An 18,551-nucleotide genomic window follows, 5' to 3' on the forward strand; every position below is an offset into this window, starting at 1 on the left:
TCCATGCAATCCAACAAAGTTGAAAGAGAGGTCCACACGTTTATGACTTTCTGGAAAAGTAGCTATCTTTAGTCTAGCACCATGTCAGGTAAGATTTCTTTATAAAAAGTGAAGTTTCTCATTTTCCTACAGATTCCCCTCTTTTTCCATGACACTGATGGTGTAAAGAAGAAAGAAGGGAAGGGAAATATTAAACTTTCCTTTGTTTGGTTATTAGGAGAGGAGAAAAATGAAAAAGTGAAGAAAGTAGAATCCACTCACCACAATAATTTTTTATCAAAAATCTCACACTCAAACGGGGAAAGGGGATGTATGAAAAGTCCACTAAAAGATATAGTGCATATAGATTTATTGTATATCAATATGCTAGCTAAATAGCTAAAAATCCTTTTCACTTGTAGATAAAATGTTATGCCCTAAAACATGGACACAAATAAGTCCATTTACTGTCATATAAGCATTAAAAGATATAAACGCGCAACACATGTTAAAGCTTCAATCTATTTTTGTTTTGGGAAAAATATCAATTGAGAATGTATTTTTCATCAACTTTCAAGGCAATCAACCATAAATCCAGCTACAACATGCGCAGGACCTCCCAGCAAAAACAAATTCAATTCCCTTTTTTTTCCCAATTTCAATAAGGAAATCAAACAGGAAATTGCATTGAAAAATGCCTTTACATTAATATAGGATCTGATTTACATTGGAAAAACTCCCCAATAAAAAAGTACCAAAATTATATCTGACATTAACAAGAAAAATAGATGCTACCGTCTAAGCTTTTTCAATAACCACTTCCTCCGTGCTGTGACATCCATGGCCACGAACATCTTGGCCTTTCTCTCATCTTCTAAAAGTTCACAAGCCTCCAAGAAGATCTCATCATCCATGTCAGGAACGGTTTGAAGTGCTGCAACTATACATTCTATTGAGCTGTAGTCTTTGTCTTCCTCAGTACCCAAATATGTTTTTACTACACATGGCTTCCCCTCAACTGCCTCTTGTGTCTCTTTCTTGATGGTTCTCCGAACTTTTTGGATACATCCTGAGGTTGATGAAGAAGCAGATTTTCGCTTTCTTCTCAGATGAGATATTTCTAACTCCATAATTGGAGATTGTGTATCTCCAATTATATCGTCAATCCCCATCCCCAGGGTGTTGGTGTTGATCTCCATTTTTACATCGAAATAACTTGATCTACTATGCTGACTTTCATTACCATAAATCAAGCACAAATCACAATAATCATCCAAGATCTTATATCTGTATGTAACTGCATCTGGATGATCCTGCAAAATGCCATTTTTAAATAAAAGCTGATCAAAATTATAGAGTTCAATGTTCAACTATCAATAAGATTATGTTCTGCACCCTACATTATGCACCAACATATAGTTTACTTCATGAATACTGTTAATCATTTCATCAAGGGGGAGAGAAAGAAAGAATATGTGTGCACGCACACATGTTTACCATACTGTGGCATGCTCAGTGCTCTTTAGTGATAACCAAAGGAAACAAAAGGAGATAACACTTTATCCTAGCAAGATTACAAATAAGAAAAAATAGCACCTTGATATAAGCTTCCCAAACATCATCATCAGCTGTCATTGTTTGGTGAATTCCATCCCAAGCAAAGCCATTATGATTCAGGGTATCTGTGATGTCCGTATACTCTTTCCTCAAACTCCAATACCGATCTTCTAGTACATCTTTATCACAAAGGAATCCAAATTTTTTACTAAATGTTGCATTCATCCAGGTCCAAGCTTGAGCATCGTACGTACGACCAATCTTATTCCCTCTGTGCAACTGTTCTAACATAAGGTCAATAAAATAACGGTCCATTTCCCTTGTCCAATTTATCCTCAGAGAATCATTATTAGCAGGGGACTGGTAATTCTCTTCACCTACAACTTTAAAAATAACTGTCATTACATGAGAGGATTTATTCTGGAGCCATACAGTACAAAAAAAAAAAAAAAAAAAGTAATAATAATGTTGTTTCATACTGTTTGACAAAATTTAATAGCTTCAAACATTACTTGAAATGGACAAATTTCAGTTCTTTTGTATCAAACTTTCAGGAAAACTGAGTCAAGTAGATGTATTAGCATCAAATTAAAACTTCCTTTTTGCATGGATAGTGACAAATTAATTACAACAACAAAGTTGACAATTTATTTATAGTAATTATTCTAGCAAATGGACAACTATTGCACCTGTAAATTAAACATGCTAGTGCAGTTTTCAGATGGTCCTCCCCTAATATCACACCTGTAATTCAAACATTTTCTGAGAAGTCCTTAACTGATTGTACCAATCTTGTCTACCTAAAGGTAATATTGCAATAAGAGAGAGAGAGAGAGAGAGAGAGAGAGACCAATATTTACTCCCAGCTAATAGTCCTCAGCATCCATAGAGTGACCAGAGTAATTTTGCCTTTGCTCAGTGTTGTCATTTCCATATATCAAAAACAAATCGTTGACATTTGGGAGAGTTCTATTGCGGTATGTTCTTGCATCAGGATGTACCTATAGAAATTATCTATAAGTTGTTGGGACCAAAAAGAATATTTATGTAATGGAAATTCAGAAGAAAATATCACCTTAACATAAGCATCCCAGACATCATCTTCAGCACGTATAATCTGTTGCATTTCATTCCAAGAAAAACCACTCTGATCAAGTAGAGTTTTCATATCATTGAACCGCTTCCTCAAGTTCACAAAATGACTTTTTAGGACATCTTTGTCATGCTGAGACCCAAATTCTGCACTAAACTTTGCAATCATATCACTCCAGGCTAGCTTGTTGAATTTTTTATCAACCATACTTCCATTGCGAACTTGCTCTAACATTAGATCAATAAAATATCGGTCCATCGATGGTGTCCAATCAGTTCTTTGGTGATAGCTATTGTTAAGTCTGGCACCTTCAGAGAATTATAAATAACGTAAATATGGGGAAAGGTAATCTTTATTTGCTCATTAAAAAAAAAAAAAGATTCTTCTTTTGACTTCAATGATCACTATGTTTCATATTAAAGAGGGAGTAGGGACTTGTTCTCTTTCTGTTTTTTTCCCTTGGTTCAAGAAAGCATTTAAACATATCTTGACAAAATGCTATTGCAATCAATGCAATATGAAATAGCACAGGTATATATATCCAGACACATTGAACACATATATCTAATTGCTCATTGACTAAAGACCAAATACTTAAATAGGGAAAACACAGGCAAATGCTGAGATTGCTTATAAGCTTGTTGAACCAAAATCTCACCAAAACCGTTACATCCTAGATCTTGACGCGCTTCATTACACCGTTCATCAGAAGCTGGATTTCTATAAATCAAGCACAAGTCATTATAATTTGGCATCGGCATGATTCGGTATGGTTTTGCATCTGGGTGTTCCTACATAAACAAAGTTTTAGCCAATAGCTATGTATACTCGAACTGACATTTAAGACTAAAATAAGTTGACAAGGCACCTTCACATATGCATCCCAAACATCATCAAAAGCTGTGACCATTTGCTGTGTTTCATCCCATGAAAATTGTCTCTGTTCAAGAAGATTTTTCATATCAAAGTACTGCTTTTCCAAACTTCTATAACGACTTTTCAGAAAATCTTTGTCATGTTGTAATGAGAATCATTCCCTGAACAACATAAACATATCTATCCATGCTTGATTGTTGAAAGTGAAATCAATCTTCTTCCCCTTATGCACTTCCTCTAGCATTACATCTATGAGATAACGGTCCATTGAAGGTGTCCAATCTGTTGTTGAACAACCACTGTTTGCATAGCATTGGATATCCTCCCCTATTACAAACCAAAGATTTTGTTAATTCATGCAATAAGAAATATGTATTTCAAAGATGATAAGTCCAATGAGACAACTTATACTTTTTTTTTTTTTTAATTAAATGCAGGGGTAACACTCTCGTTTTAGCCAAAGTTAGATAGATCAGCATTGTCAACCCCAGTCAACAACCATGTAGAAATATTTAGAATGATAACTGCATGGGTTCTGGTACATCAGAATTAGGATAGCAATGAAAGAAAAGGAAATAATGCAACTGAAGGAAGACTGATATAGTAGGTTAAGAACACAACAAAGAAAATAAGACAATAAATAAGCAGATAATAACTTCCTTAAATTATTTGGGAAGCTCTCGCTGCTGAAACAAGAAACCTACCAATTCTCAAATCTGGTTCTTCACTGTCAAGATCTGCATTGCACGTTGAAATGCTGTATCTTCCATTACAAACTTCTTCACCATATATAACACATAATTTGTGATAGCTGGGAACAGATTTATTTCTATATGACTGAGCATCAGGATGCACCTGCATATTTTATACATAAGCCACATAATAAAACTACAAATATCTAAAGGATACAAGAATGAGTAAATAAAATTCACCTTGGTATAAGAATCCCAGACATAGTCCTCAGCAGTTACCATTTCTCCTGTTTCATCCCAAGAAAACCCACTGTGATCAAGAAGAACCTTTATATCATTATACTGTCCCCTTAAATGTTTGTATCTATTCCTCAGACCATCTTTGTCATGGTGAGATCCAAATTTTGCATTGAACAGTCTAAGCATTTCGATCCATGCCTCAGCCACAAATCCATGACCAATTTTATTCCCTCTAAGCACCTGGTCTTGTAACAATTCAATAAGGAAACGATCCATTGTTGATGTCCAATTTGTTCTCCGACATTCACTATCAGAAGAGGTATGGCCCTCCTTTTCTTCAGCTACAGGATAGGTAAAACTGACTGATTTATGAGGATAATAGACAACTTCTCATTCATCAAAACGTTTCAGACTTTTAAACATAAATTAAGCTAGAAGAACATTATACTTGCCATTAATTGACAAACAGTAATTCATATACTTTAACATCATTGGATAGCAATAAGATGGGGTACAGACAATATCCACAGCCCCGTAAATCTGTCCTAACCCTAAGAGAAAATTTAAAGAAATTATTAAAATGAATTAAAATCTCATGGATCTTAAATGAACTGGGCATCCCTACAAGCACATAATGAAAAAACTAGAACCTATAAATCAAATTTCCATTTAAGGATTGCAAACATGAGAAAATAATAACTGTTATACAGTATACAAATCTCTCCAATTAAACATATCTGATCAAATTCCATTTTGTGAAGCTTAAAGACCTACTGGACACCCGAATATTAACCAAAGTCTTAATTGTGATTATCAATAAATCCCAAGTGGCATGTATAAAAACGAAACCAGATTTTTTATTTTGATAGGTAAACTGAATTATACTAATAAATTGGAGAGGAGTATCCTCAAGAATACAGGTTCCGTCTAAAGGTCCTCCTTTTAATACAAGAAATGAACCTCACCTGTCTTGATCTGTATGATATCATCTTCAAAGTTTCTCCCTTGCAATAAATGACTGCAATGTCCATTGCTTACTGCATTTCCAAATATCAATTTCAAATCGCAATAGTTTAGCAAGGTCTTCCTACGATACAAATGCGCATCTGGGTGTGCCTACATCAGCAATTGTACGAATGAAATACAGTAAAAATGAATACCAATAACCAAATATATATGATAGTGTACCTTGATGTAATTATCCCATAGATAATCATCTGCTGATATCTTTTGTTGAATTTCATCCCAAGAAAATCCCTTCACCTCAAGTAGACTCTTCACATCAATATAATATTTCAATAATTTCTTAAAACGGTGTTTTAAGAAACTCTTTCCATATTTAGAGCCAAATTTTCCATTGAACGAGGAGAGCATATCATTCCATGCTTGTTTCTTGAATGTATTACAGATCTTATTGCCTTTTTTAAGTTGGTCCAGCAAAAGCTTGACAAAATATCGGTCCATGGCTGGTGTCCAATCTATTTTTGAATGCTCTTTACTTGCCAGTACAAGGCTATTCATTGCAACACCTAATCAGTAAAAGTAGTATTTATTCATCAAAAATAGATTATTCTTCTTGAAATACTCATTACTGTAAGCTAACATAGAACATATGTAATTTCAATCAATCTTGCTGCACCCAATTCCTAGCTATCAAATAAAGTAAGATATGCAAAATCCAAAAAAATAAACCATCAGGACCAGTTCAGTCAAGTGTTCACACAAAGCCAAGAACAATGTGCTCATTTCTCTGCAACATTTTTTTCTCTTTTCCATGGATGGGAATAAAGGTGCTTGTTTCTCCCATAATACAGACCGGTTTGCAAAACAACAGCAACTACAAGTCTTATAATTAGGTACTACTTAGGTCATAATTGGCTAAGTTCAGAATCAGCAGTAACCACAATTCTGATTCTTGTGGAAAGCATACCATGGTTGAATGCCCAAAGATTGGCTAAAAGAGAGATTGCAGTGTACAAATTTCAAAGATGGTAAAAGGCCATTATTACTTCAAAATTTATTAAATTCTAAGGGGCATAGAGTCCAATCTATCTCTGGATAGACTCAAGAGAAAAAGGGGGAGGGGGTTGTTGCTTATGGCCCTTTCTTGTTTTATGCATACTCTCTAGAATAAAATAGTAGTAATAATAAATAATAAAGAATTAGATAGTATAACCAAATCAATCACAATGAAAAATGGTAATTTAAGCAAAAAAACCCAATAGCATACATTCCAATGCCAATGGCATATGCATCATTTCTGCTGATCCATGTCAGGATATAAAAACACACCAGTATTCACTCCTTGAATGTCATCATCAAAGTCTATATCACGACTTGATAGGCTGTATCTTCCATCTGCTGTTGTATGTGCATATATCAAGCACAAATCATTGAAGTTCATCAAGGCTTTGTTTCTATAAAACTGTGCCTCTGGGTGAGCCTGCATGTATATAATGTCAAGTCACCACTCACTATGACACCAAAGGTGTAGATCAAATCAAAACATTAACAAAACTAATGCACCTTGATGTAAGCATCCCAAACATGATGACTGGCGACCACCATTTGTTTAGTATCATCCCATGAAAATCCATTCTGATCAAGTAGACTCTTTACATCATTGAATTGAGTCCACAAATTAGTGTAATGACTTTTCAAGACCTTTTCATCATATGGAGATCCAAAATAGGCATTGAACATGGTCAGCATATCAGTCCAAGCTTGTTTGTTGAATGTATGGCCCATCCTATTCCCCCTATGCACCTGATCTAATAAAAGATCAATAAAATAGCACTCCATCGCTGGTGTCCAGTTTGTCCTTGTCCGATCACTACATGCAGGCATTTGGATGCCCATTTCTTCCCCTACAACATTGAGACTATCATTCTAGTGATAAGAGTCCTTTTACATGCTATGCTTCCAATGCATAAACAATAAGTCAACCTAGTCCTTAGCTGTAGAGGTGGAAAATTCAAATTCACCAGAAATATCTGAAACCCATAAATAAGATTGCACACCTGTTTCAATTCGTTTAACAATTCAAACTCAAACTAGTGATCATTGAAGCTAACACACTGATTATACCAATGTTTAGGATCCTCCAGAGTTCTTAGGCTAACTTCATCATGGAATTCCTAAAATCTTACCTATTTGTTCTGAATTGAGTGAATTGCTTATGACACATCATCAATAATTTAAATAGATACCAAAATGGTGATAGTCAATATTTTCTTAAAATTTACATCATAGAATCTAATCTACTCATTTAAAAATGAATGTAAAATATTTTAGGAACTCTATAATTGCAAAATAAAAATTCAAACCCAAATCAACTATCAAAATGAAGATAATAAAGAGATACTACCGTAAAATTCCAGCTCAAATTATACATACTAACACCTTGTTTAATTCTCGAGAAAACCGATAGAAAATGAAAGAGGGGGAAAATATTCAATTATATGTGGTACACAAAAGGATGAGTTAACCAAAATTCCAAACCAAGTATGCCAAAGGTCTGCACACTATTTCAACATGCTTAACTCTTTCAAAAATCAAGAGTACATTTTAAATGAGTGATGCTACAAATTTTACAACATAAGTCTTACAAATGGATATGTCACCTTTTAAACACACACACACACAAAAGTTCATAAATTCATTTATTATGTTGTTGTGGCACTAAACACATTCATTATCGTGTCCATTTGCAAGCCTTTATAGTAAATTTAGCAGTAGCTTTAGTGTTTTCGCAATTTAAATACTACTTAGTTGATTAAATGAAGAAAATACACTAAAAACACACTAATCCAAGCTAATATTCAAAACACTAAACCCTCTCTAACATTTGGTTTCAAATATCAATTTCAAATATATTATAGGGTAAATTTCATTAACTTACCCTGAGGTTTGAGTAAATGTTAACCGGGTCCAAGACATTTCAAAACTAACCAATTTGGTGCGTAAACAATAAACATTGTTAGGTTCATTAGTCATTTTTCTCTTCTCTCTTAGGGACCAAATTGGTCAATTTTGAAATATTTTTTTGATAAGTAATAAGATTATATTGATAAAGAAAAGGAACACCCTAGTACACAGGGAGTGAACAAGGGAAAAGAAATCAAATACAAAAATTGCAAGAGTCTAGGAAATCAATAAAAGAAGGGAATGATTGTCTTTGCAAAGCAAACAACCAATCCCTTAAAGTTCTAAAAAAGAGAAGTTTGAGGTCCGGAATAGATCTCTCAATATCTTCAAAACATCTACTATTTCTCTCCCTCCAAAGACACCACATTAAGCAATGAGGAATGATGAACCAAACCTTAGGGTGGGTTAATGGAATTCACCCTACATTATAAGACTACAATTTACAACTCCAATTAGTCTATCAAATAAGCGAATACACCAAAAACGTACCAATCCAAAATTGCAAGATTACTTCCAATTACAACTTAAAATCCTAATTAGTTCAATCAAATAAAGAGATTAACTAAAATTCTAGCACTAACCCTCTCTAGCATGTAAAAAATCACAACACTACAACTCTAATTAGCTGATCACATGAAGCAAATACACCCAGAATATACTAATCCAAGCTACAATTCCAACATTAGAGATTCCATTAACAAAATTCGTGCACTATTAGTATTTCGTTTATCTACTGCTAGATTTAAATTTTCGAATTCCGATTCTAAAAAAAATAAATAAATAAAGCCAGAATAAGTGAAGCTAATTAGAGAACAGGAACGATAGCAAAGTTAAAATTGAACTAGACGAATAGTATAACAAAGATGAAATAAAAAATTTCAGATTCAAAGGGTTTTTTTTCTTTTTCTTTTTTTTTTTTCTTTTTTTTTCCATTTCCTACTCTTTCTCAGTAACCAACAGAAAATAAGCTAATTCCATTCTTTTATTATGTAACGTATGTGTGCGTGTGCGTGTGCGTGTGCGTGTGCGTTCTGATATAGAGAAATAGTTAGAGATTAGGGTTTCGTACCTTTGATTTGTGGAGAGAAATCGCAGAGAGAGAGAGAAGAAGAAGAGAAACTTCGAGGTGTGACTTGCGAGAATGGATTTACGAAGAACACTGTGGTGGCTGTTTGGATGTTTTGACAGACATACTCCTCTCTCTGGATAGCTATATCCTGCACCTGTTCAATGATATATCGGTACTCTAGGAAAGGATGTGTCATGTGTGTGATAGTGGTCCATTTTTTTTTTTTTTTTGCTAAAGTGTGTGATAGTGGTCCATAATAATCATCTTGGGACCAAGATTTTTTTCCCAAACTGGTTCATAGAAAAACGCTTCGGACTCTTCTTTACTTTTTATTTTTATTTTTTATTAAATGTAAATTTTGAAAATTTAATTGATCCATAATAATCATCTTAGGACAAAGGTTTTTTTCCCAAACTGGTTCATAGAAAAACTTGTACGGGTAGAAGAGCTACCCAATGATTTGGATGCTATATTCCGATCTGATTTAGTTCAATAAATTTACTTACCTCTTTCTCAAAAAAAAAAAAAAAAAAAAAAAAAAAACTATTCAGTTAGTTCAACTGGTAAAGTCTCTGATGGTTTGTATAAAAGATCTTGGGTTCAATCTCCGTCTACACCAAAAATCGATTGGTGTCTTGGTCTGAGGATAAAGAGCTATCATTAGGAGCGGACGCCAAAGATTAAAACTCTCTCAAAAAAAAAAAAAAAAAAAGACTCTTCTTATTTTTTTATTAAATGTAAATTTTGAAAATTTTACTGGTCCATAATGTATGTTATTAACATACAAATTTTGAAATTTTAACGTTATTCTTCTTGAAATTTTTCAAGCATGGGGAAATAATAAAAACATATAATCTAACGATTAAATTTTCAAAATTTACATTTAAGAAAAATATATATAGAAGAAGTTTTAAGAATTTCAAAAATTTTCCATTATCTTATGAGTTGGATTTATAAATTTTTTTTTTTTTAAATTTTGCAATACATACTACAAAATGGAAAATACATATTGGAAAAAATTTTGCAACAAACTTGGTAGTAGTCTATGTCTACAACTTCACTCAATATTTTTTTTTTATTGGATGTGAATTTTGATAAATTCACATTTGGATTATATTTTCTTCTCATATCCTCTATGTTTTTAAAATTTTTAGAAGATCAAAAATCAATAACTTGTTATCAAATAGATATTCAAATTTCAAATTTTTGTAGTCTAAAATTATATATAAAATAAATTCTCAAAAAAAAAATATATATATATATATATACACACATAAAATATAAGTATATAAATTGAATAGAAAATTAAATCCAATTAACACGAAATTTTATATGTGTTAAGAACATTAAAAATGTGTAATTCAACGACTAGATTTTTGAAATATATTACAATATTAATTTTTTAAATAGAAGTTGTAACCTTAGGCTACAACTAAATTTGTAGCCAAATTTTATTCATACATATATATCTCTTGCATGAGATATTTTTTTATAGTCTTATTATCATTGTAAATCAATATGTTTTTAGATAAAGTTTATTACATTTTTTAATTGAATTTAATGCAACTAGGTGATGGAAAATTTGAATTTAATTAGGGAAGTTTTTTTTTTTTTTTTTTGAGGGGGAAATAGCTGAAACTTTATTGATGTAAAAGAGCCAAATCAGCTTGTACAATAGATTGAATGTGTGATGGAACATCCTCCATCCAAGCTAAAAAATCTGGTATGCGTAGAGCATATTTGGCCAGACTATGAGCTACAGCATTGCCATCTCTTTTTGTATGAGAATATAGCAATAAATCAAAATTTTGGGACAAACTTCTGACATCCTCAAGCAGTAAACCCGTAGGTGTTAATGTCTCTGTTCTTTCCAGTAGTGCTTGTATCACTTCCAGTGAGTCACCCTCCAGTATAAGGCGCTGAAAGCCAAGATCTTTTGCAAATGTTAGAGCCGTAGCAGCTGCCATGGCCTCTATCTCCACTGCCTTAACGGACTGATGTATTTTCTTCGCACATGAAGCTAGAGCCAAACCGTTCATGTCCCGTACAACCACTCCAACTCCAGACTTTTTCTCCTGTGAACAAGTCGCCCCATCAAAATTTACTTTAACCACTTCCCTTGGAGGAGGACGCCAGTGGTTTTGGGCTGTATGAGTAGCCCGTCGCCCCTGAGATTCCCGCCTCTGTATTGACCTGTGAAAATCCTCCAAACTGGATTTTGCAGCAACTGCTACCTGCTGAAGATCAGTGGCAGGTTCTTGTATCCGAGCCCGGTTCCGTTGATTCCAAACTGACCAAGCCGTGAGTGCAAAAAGATCCAAGTTCTTCCCTTCCGTGATTAACCAAGAAACCAGGTCTGTGAAGTCCAGAAAACCAGTAGAGTTTCTGAAATCCCATTCTGCGTGATCAACCCAGACGACATCAAGCTTGGTGCAGGTCCATAATGCATGAAGAGGGTCTTCGACATCGGTTTGGCAGCGTTCACATGTGGAATCTTCAGTGATAGTGCGTTTCATCAACGCGTGTTTTGTCGGCATTGCATTTCGACAGGCCCTCCATATAAACATTTTAACCTTCTGCGGAACTTGCATCGACCAAATTGCTTTCCATATATTTTTATCTCGAAGAGGTGGAACCTGGTTTGAGACTTCCCTTTCAGCTTCTTCCTTGAGGAAATGGTAGCCCGATTTGCATGTATAAACCCCATTTTTTGTGTACGGCCAGAACAGGACGTCCTCTGCTTCAACATGGCTCAGTGGAATTGACTTAACTAGCTCAGCATCTTCTTCATTGAATAGCCCATTCACCAAGTCTGCCCTCCATTGCCGCGTGGATTGATCAATCAAGCAGGACACCGAGGAGTTTTCAAAGTCCTGTATGGGGCAAATCGGTAGATATGGAGGATGTTTCCTTGGCAACCATCTTTGCTGCCATATGTTGATTTTCTCCCCATTTCCAACCCTCCACCTAACTCCCCTTTGAATAACATCCCTTCCTCTAATAATACTCTTCCATGCATACGAACCCATTCTTGAGTCAACCGCTTCCATGATTGTAGTATTTGGAAAAAATCGGGCCTTGAAAACCTTGTAGAAAAGAGAAGTTTTATTGTGCAAAAGTCGCCATGCTTGCTTTGCTAGTAGGGAGTCATTGTACATGGTTAGATCCCGGAAGCCCATTCCACCCACTGATTTGGATTTTGTCATTTCCTCCCACTTGATCCAATGAATCTTTCTATGATCACCACGTTGCCCCCACCAAAATTTTTTAATTAGAGCTTCAATTTCATGACACAATCCAATGGGTAATTTAAAACAACCCATTGTGTAGGTGGGGATAGCTTGTATGATTGATTTTAGTAGCACCTCCCTACCTGCTTGCGAGAGCAATTTACCTTCCCAACCTTGTAACTTCCTCCATATTTTTTCTTTGATGTAGTTGAAACTTGCTTTTTTCCTTTTACCCACAAAGGAAGGTAGCCCCAAATACCTCTCATATTGCATGATCTCTGGAACACCAAAAGCCACCTTTATTGCATGCCTCACATCACTTGGAGTACATTTGCTAAAAAATAATGCAGTTTTGTTTTTATTGACTTTTTGCCCCGATGCCTCCTCATACATATTCAAGACCTCCAACACCTTTTCACATTCTTCTATGGTTACCCTGCAAAAAAGAAGACTATCATCTGCAAAAAGCAGATGGGTTAGTTTGGGCCCTCTCCTACACAGTGAAAAACCGTGTATTTCTCCATTATTTTCCGCTTTCTTGATTAGCCCATTTAGGCCTTCAGTACAAAGCAAGAAAAGAAAAGGTGATAGAGGATCGCCTTGTCTTATCCCCCGAGTAGGCTGAATCATACCACAAGGCTCCCCATTGACCAACACCGAATATGAAACAGTTTTAACACACCCCATTATCAGTTGGATCCACCTTTCATTAAAACCCATTTGTCTCATCAGTTTTTCCAAGAAATTCCAATCAACCCGATCGTAAGCCTTACTCATATCCAATTTAATAGCCATAAAACCATGAGTAGTAGACTTGAAATTTTGCAAACTATGAAGGGTCTCAAATGCAACAAGGATATTATCAGAAATTAATCTATCTTTTGTAAAAGCTGATTGGTGTTCAGTGATAATAGATGGTAATAATTTTTTCAAACGGTTGGCCAATACTTTGGAATATACTTTGTAAAGTACATTACAAAGACTAATAGGGCGGAATTGATGAGCATATTCAGGCTTATTTATTTTTGGTATGAGAGTGATAAACGTATGGTTGAGGGGGGATGGTAGAGTACCTGAATTCAACCATGCCAGGATGGAGGAGGTGACATCCTCTCTTACTGTGTCCCAAAAATGCTGGTAAAAAAGGGGTGGCATTCCATCGGGCCCAGGAGCTTTAAGTGGTGCCATTTGGTGTAGTGCTTCCTCCACTTCTTTCTCATCAAATTCTTGGCTTAGGGCGGCATTCATCTCATCATCAATGATAGGTTGTACACATGATAATACATGTTGGGGCATATTGTGCTCAGTTGAGGTAAAAAGATTCTGGAAATAATTTACCAGAATTGTGGCGATATCAGTCGGTTGGTCTCTCCACCTATCCTCCTCATCTCTAATTCCTTCAATCAGATTTTTCCTATATCTCCTTGTAGCACAACTATGGAAATATTTGGTATTTCTATCCCCTTGCCTTGCCCATAGTACTCGTGATCGTTGGGCCCACATAATGGCTTCTCTCTCCAACAGCACCTCAATCTCCCTTTTTAACTGCCTCACTCGATTGTTGTTGCCACTAGCCATAGCTTCAACTTCGGCTTTTGCTAAGTTTTTCTTCAATCGGTCCAAATCCTTCCTCACACTACCAAAGACATTTTTATTCCACCAACACAAATCTTTCCCACATTTTTCAACCTTTGCTAGAATAGAACCTTCGAACCCGAAATCACCAACACTAGTCCATGCAGCCTGCACCACCTCTTCACATCCCGTGTGTGACAGCCACATCTCTTCAAATCGAAACAATTTTTTCCGGGAAGGTGGATCAATTCCCGAAAAAACAATATGGAGAGGGATATGGTCTGAAAAGTCACATCTGAGATGATAGACTTTTGTTCCCGGAAACCTTAAAAACCAGCTGTTAGTTGCCAAACATCTATCTAATCTTTCCCATATTGAATTACCATTCTCGAAATGTCTACTCCAAGTGTATTTTGGGCCTACAAAGCCCAAATCCATAAAACCGCACTCATCAATCACATCTCTGAACTGTTGCATCTGGTTATGGGACCGAATTGCTCCTCCCAACTTTTCATCCTGACGAACTATTTCATTGAAATCGCCATAACACAACCATGGCCTCTCTGGACTTGAATTCAATCTCCTAAGTTTCTCCCAAGCTTCAGACCGTCTTCCTGTTTCAGGTTCACCATAAAATCCTGTAAAAAACCATTCACTTTCCAAACCTTTGTCAATAACAGCATGAATAAAATTTTTATCTGATCCTTCTATAGTCAAATTAATTGATGATCTCCAGTAAAGAACCAGACCACCACTGCGCCCCACTTTTGGAACTACCCATCGATGATCAAAATTGATACTATTTTGAATGAACTCTATCCTTGCTTCGTCTGTAAGTGTTTCGGCTAAAAACACTACAGAGGGATCTTTTGCCCGTATTAATTCCACGAGCTCTCTTCCTATACGTAGGTTCCCAAGCCCACGACAGTTCCATACTAAGCAACTCATTGTTGTTGGCGGGGCTGACTATCAGCCTCCACCAATAAAGAAGTTGATTTCTCATCAGTATTCGATACTTGAATGCGTTTCGAAGGTACCTCAAACTGACATTCTGCTTCAACATTTGTTCTTTTTTGCCCTGAGATTTTCTGCTCTGTAAATTGCCCCACTGAGTTAACCGGTCTGCTTTTTCGTGTCCAGCAATGAGGGCTGCGTGTTTTCACAATTGATGGTGAAGCCCTAGATGGATCCTGATCAACACGTGCGTTGCTTAGTTGCTGGTTGGTATCTTTTAAATATTCACGTGAGCTAGAGTCCATTATTACTTCAGCTGCTGAGTCACACTCCTTTTCCAAACATAACTCTTCAGCTAGATCATCATCAATATTATTTTGCACCGGCTGATCCTCATTAGGTCCCTTAAATGCTCCTTCAATCACGGTATTAACTGGATATGATTACTAATTTTCAGTTTCAGCCGAGGTGTTTACTCCAGAGAATCCGTTGCACTTTAATGGTGAGTTAATGCTTCCCACGTAACGTTCATCCTCACTGCACGCACGGTCCAACCCTCTTCCCCTCCCCTGCTGTGGCGGCTTGCCTGAAGCTTGGCTTGCCATGGTGGTCGTGCTGCCTTTCTTTTTTTCAGCATAATACCCAGGAACCTTGATAACATTCCTCTTTGATGGAATAAATGGTGGAGCTCTCAGCTGTGGACCAAACTCTCTTTGATCAATGCTCAGCGTCCCTTCACTCTCAATCCAGAGATCGCAATCTCGATCGTCATGAGTTAACCGGCCACACCAATAGCAAATATTGGGCAATCTTTCATATTTGAAGGACACCCAAATCTCTTTCCCATCATGCAGTGATATAAGGCGACCACGACACAATGGTAGAGATAAATCAATGGATACCTGTAGACGGATGAAGTGACTCGCATCAAACACCCTATTTTCCTTTGGCCGAAACACCTGACCTATAACCTCACATATTTTTATCCCGGCTTCCACACTCATGTACTTGACAGGAAGTCCATGCACTTGCACCCATAGGATCGTCCTCTCGAACCTGATCTCATTCAAAGGTTTATCACCTTCATAACGCTCCATTACTACCAGGTGTTTATCAAAACTCCATGGTTCGCTACTAATAATTCTTTCCACATCCTCTTCGTTATCAAAAGTGAATAAAATTTTATGGTCCTCAAACTTCTGAATCTTGAACCCACTCCTGGCTCTCCACAATGGTGTAAAAGTTTTAGCTATTACATCCACACTGAGAGCTCTCCTTGTCAAGAATTTCGCAGCGATGGAGAATTCCTTGACAGTTTCCTCGTGAGTGAGACTACACCCTGGCCCTTCTCTCTCGGAGAGGGTAAGGCGGTTCCAAGAATTTGCTAGCTCATCCATGATCACTTACCCCACAAACTGTTTCCCAATCCCCTGAAAGAGAACCCAACAAACCTAGAGATAGTCTTACTATCCCAAGGATACAATCCACACCTCCAATGAAGTGACACCCCAATTCTACAAAGCCAAAGAAGTTAGAACAAGGCACTAGCTTCTTAGGCAGAGAGAAACCCGTCAAAGAGATTTTCTGTACATTTGTTAAATATCGAAAATCTCTGAAATTGCCTTTTGAGTTTATTTGTACCTAAGAAAGTGTATTTAAATTTTGTCCATACAGTAAGGTTAAAATGTGTCCCCTTATAAAGAAAACGATTTTTCTTAGCTATTGGCATTGGACAATGCATTATGTTTTAGAAAAAAATATTTAGTACAATGATACTAATTTTTTTTTTTTTTTTTTTTTGAGAAACTAGTACAATGATACTAAATAAAGCCTTCCGAGAGGTTAAGGCAGGAGGAATCCGCGTGGAACAATATTGACATTGTCCTATTTTGTAAATATTCTATGAATTTCTTTTAGTTAAAGAATGAAGTTTGGGTATAGAGTTGATTGTAATTTAAGGTTACAACTCCTACTTTAAAATTATAACATGATTACAGATTTTGAAAATTTAATCATTGGAATACATGTTCTTTATATTTTTAACATACATAAAATTTCATATCAATCAATTTTATTTACTATTCGATTTATAAACTTTTTTTTTAATAATATTATACTACAAAAAATTAAAATTTAAACATTTAATTGATAATATAATTTTTATTTTGATCTTTTGTAAATTTTGCAGACATGGAGAACATGAGAAAAAAAATAGTCTGCATAGAATCCGAAGGTGAAGTGGGATTTGGAGTAAGGTGGTGAATCTGGTGGTGTGGTTGGTTGGTTTGTCGAGTGACTCTCTCTCAAACATTCCCTTGTTTTTTTTTATGATGGAATGTTTTGACAATTTTGGATCTCTCTAACACTCTTTTTTTTTTTTTTTTTTGAGAAATAATTATAATATGCTGCTAACCCCGCAGCTCGAACTCTTTCCTCCTTAGATCCCCAAGTACTTTGTACTTGGAGAGGTGCCAATTCAGTTACAAGGCTTTTGGCTCTAACACTCTCTTTTTAATAAAAGCTATTTTATTTATTTTAATATACTTTTTCACAATTTTTTTAATATATAGAGAAATATAATTTAGGAAATAAGTAAAGTACCTTTTTTTTCCCCCCAAAAGGTAAGTACATTAGTTTATTAAAGTCGCTAGAAACTAGAAAGCCACAGTTTACCCCCCAAAAAACGCAATTGAAAAGCAAAAATGAGAAGGTTCCCTTAAAGAATCGCTTACAATTATACAATACTGTTCGTTGTGGTACCCAAACGAAGGGAAAAGCCATAAATTTAGGTTCTCTTCACATTCCTAAGGACACACTTGTTGTATTTCCTTTTCTACTACCATCCGTGTTAAGTGGATTGTTTTGTGTTTGAGCTCCTACATAGACATGATGGATTGTCTAAAAATATGGCCATTTCTGCAAAGCCATAGTGGTCAAATTCCAAATGGATAAAAAAAATTAAAAAAAAAAAAAAAAAAAAAAAAAAGGGTGTTCCACGGGACTTTTGGAACATTATGCTTGTAGTGTTTGAAAGATTTTGTTCACACCACATTTCAGAGAGGATTAAAATATATATATATACATACATATATATATATATATATATATATATATATATATATATATATATCAAAAAGCCATAATCAAAAGAAACAAGCTACTTTAGTTTTTGGATATAATTTTATTTTCATGAATAGCTAAAATAAAATGTCAAAATGAAAATTCAAAACTTAAAAAGAGCAAACAAAAAATTGAATCAAACATGAAGAGCCAAAACAAAATTTTAAAACATAAATAGCCAATTTGAAAATGGAATTAAACATGAAAGGCCAAAATAAAATTTTGAGTCGTAGAGGAAC

General features: G+C 35.3%; 4 protein-coding genes across 4 annotated transcripts; all 4 read right to left on the bottom strand.

Annotated features, from left to right (window-relative positions):
- Positions 1 to 661: 661 nt before the first annotated feature.
- On the bottom strand, positions 662 to 3,659 carry LOC126717125 (L10-interacting MYB domain-containing protein-like). Its single transcript, XM_050418510.1, has 6 exons — positions 3,498 to 3,659; positions 3,288 to 3,420; positions 2,612 to 2,937; positions 2,387 to 2,537; positions 1,576 to 1,919; positions 662 to 1,292 (listed from the first exon to the last, which is right to left on the bottom strand). The coding sequence occupies exons 1-4, from the start codon at positions 3,588 to 3,590 to the stop codon at positions 2,403 to 2,405; spliced, it is 687 nt and encodes a 228-aa protein (XP_050274467.1). The 5' UTR covers positions 3,591 to 3,659; the 3' UTR covers positions 662 to 1,292; positions 1,576 to 1,919; positions 2,387 to 2,402.
- On the bottom strand, positions 771 to 1,938 carry LOC126719276 (uncharacterized protein At2g29880-like). Its single transcript, XM_050421847.1, has 2 exons — positions 1,576 to 1,938; positions 771 to 1,292 (listed from the first exon to the last, which is right to left on the bottom strand). The coding sequence occupies exons 1-2, from the start codon at positions 1,936 to 1,938 to the stop codon at positions 771 to 773; spliced, it is 885 nt and encodes a 294-aa protein (XP_050277804.1).
- LOC126717119 (L10-interacting MYB domain-containing protein-like) lies at positions 3,495 to 9,595 on the bottom strand. The gene is made up of 8 exons (XM_050418494.1): positions 9,434 to 9,595; positions 6,964 to 7,304; positions 6,730 to 6,880; positions 5,626 to 5,966; positions 5,403 to 5,553; positions 4,438 to 4,799; positions 4,210 to 4,360; positions 3,495 to 3,832 (listed from the first exon to the last, which is right to left on the bottom strand). Exons 2-8 carry the CDS (start codon positions 7,294 to 7,296, stop codon positions 3,660 to 3,662), a joined length of 1,662 nt encoding a protein of 553 aa, XP_050274451.1. The 5' UTR covers positions 7,297 to 7,304; positions 9,434 to 9,595; the 3' UTR covers positions 3,495 to 3,659.
- A 1,478-nt stretch (positions 9,596 to 11,073) lies between these two features.
- On the bottom strand, positions 11,074 to 15,186 carry LOC126719277 (uncharacterized). The gene has a single exon (XM_050421848.1). The coding sequence runs from the start codon at positions 15,184 to 15,186 to the stop codon at positions 11,074 to 11,076; it is 4,113 nt and encodes a 1,370-aa protein (XP_050277805.1).
- Between the last annotated feature and the right edge of the window lie 3,365 nt (positions 15,187 to 18,551).

This window comes from Quercus robur, chromosome 3, assembly GCF_932294415.1.
Source record: "Quercus robur chromosome 3, dhQueRobu3.1, whole genome shotgun sequence".
In the NCBI taxonomy this organism is placed as follows: domain Eukaryota; kingdom Viridiplantae; phylum Streptophyta; class Magnoliopsida; order Fagales; family Fagaceae; genus Quercus; species Quercus robur.

Coding starts and splice junctions, on each gene's coding strand:
- LOC126719276 (XM_050421847.1), bottom strand. CDS start 1,938: ATGACAGTTATTTTTAAAGTTGTAGGTGAAGAGAATTACCAGTCCCCT. Junction 1,293..1,575: donor TTTGGGAAGCTTATATCAAG/GTGCTATTTTTT, acceptor GGCATTTTGCAG/GATCATCCAGATGCAGTTAC.
- LOC126717125 (XM_050418510.1), bottom strand. CDS start 3,590: ATGAAAAATCTTCTTGAACAGAGACAATTTTCATGGGATGAAACACAG. Junction 3,421..3,497: donor TTTGGGATGCATATGTGAAG/GTGCCTTGTCAA, acceptor TTGTTTATGTAG/GAACACCCAGATGCAAAACC. Junction 2,938..3,287: donor TCTAGGATGTAACGGTTTTG/GTGAGATTTTGG, acceptor AATTCTCTGAAG/GTGCCAGACTTAACAATAGC.
- LOC126717119 (XM_050418494.1), bottom strand. CDS start 7,296: ATGGGCATCCAAATGCCTGCATGTAGTGATCGGACAAGGACAAACTGG. Junction 5,967..6,729: donor CATTCAAGGAGTGAATACTG/GTGTGTTTTTAT, acceptor TTTACTGATTAG/GTGTTGCAATGAATAGCCTT. Junction 4,800..5,402: donor TATCATACAGATCAAGACAG/GTGAGGTTCATT, acceptor CTCATAAATCAG/TCAGTTTTACCTATCCTGTA.
- LOC126719277 (XM_050421848.1), bottom strand. CDS start 15,186: ATGAGTTGCTTAGTATGGAACTGTCGTGGGCTTGGGAACCTACGTATA.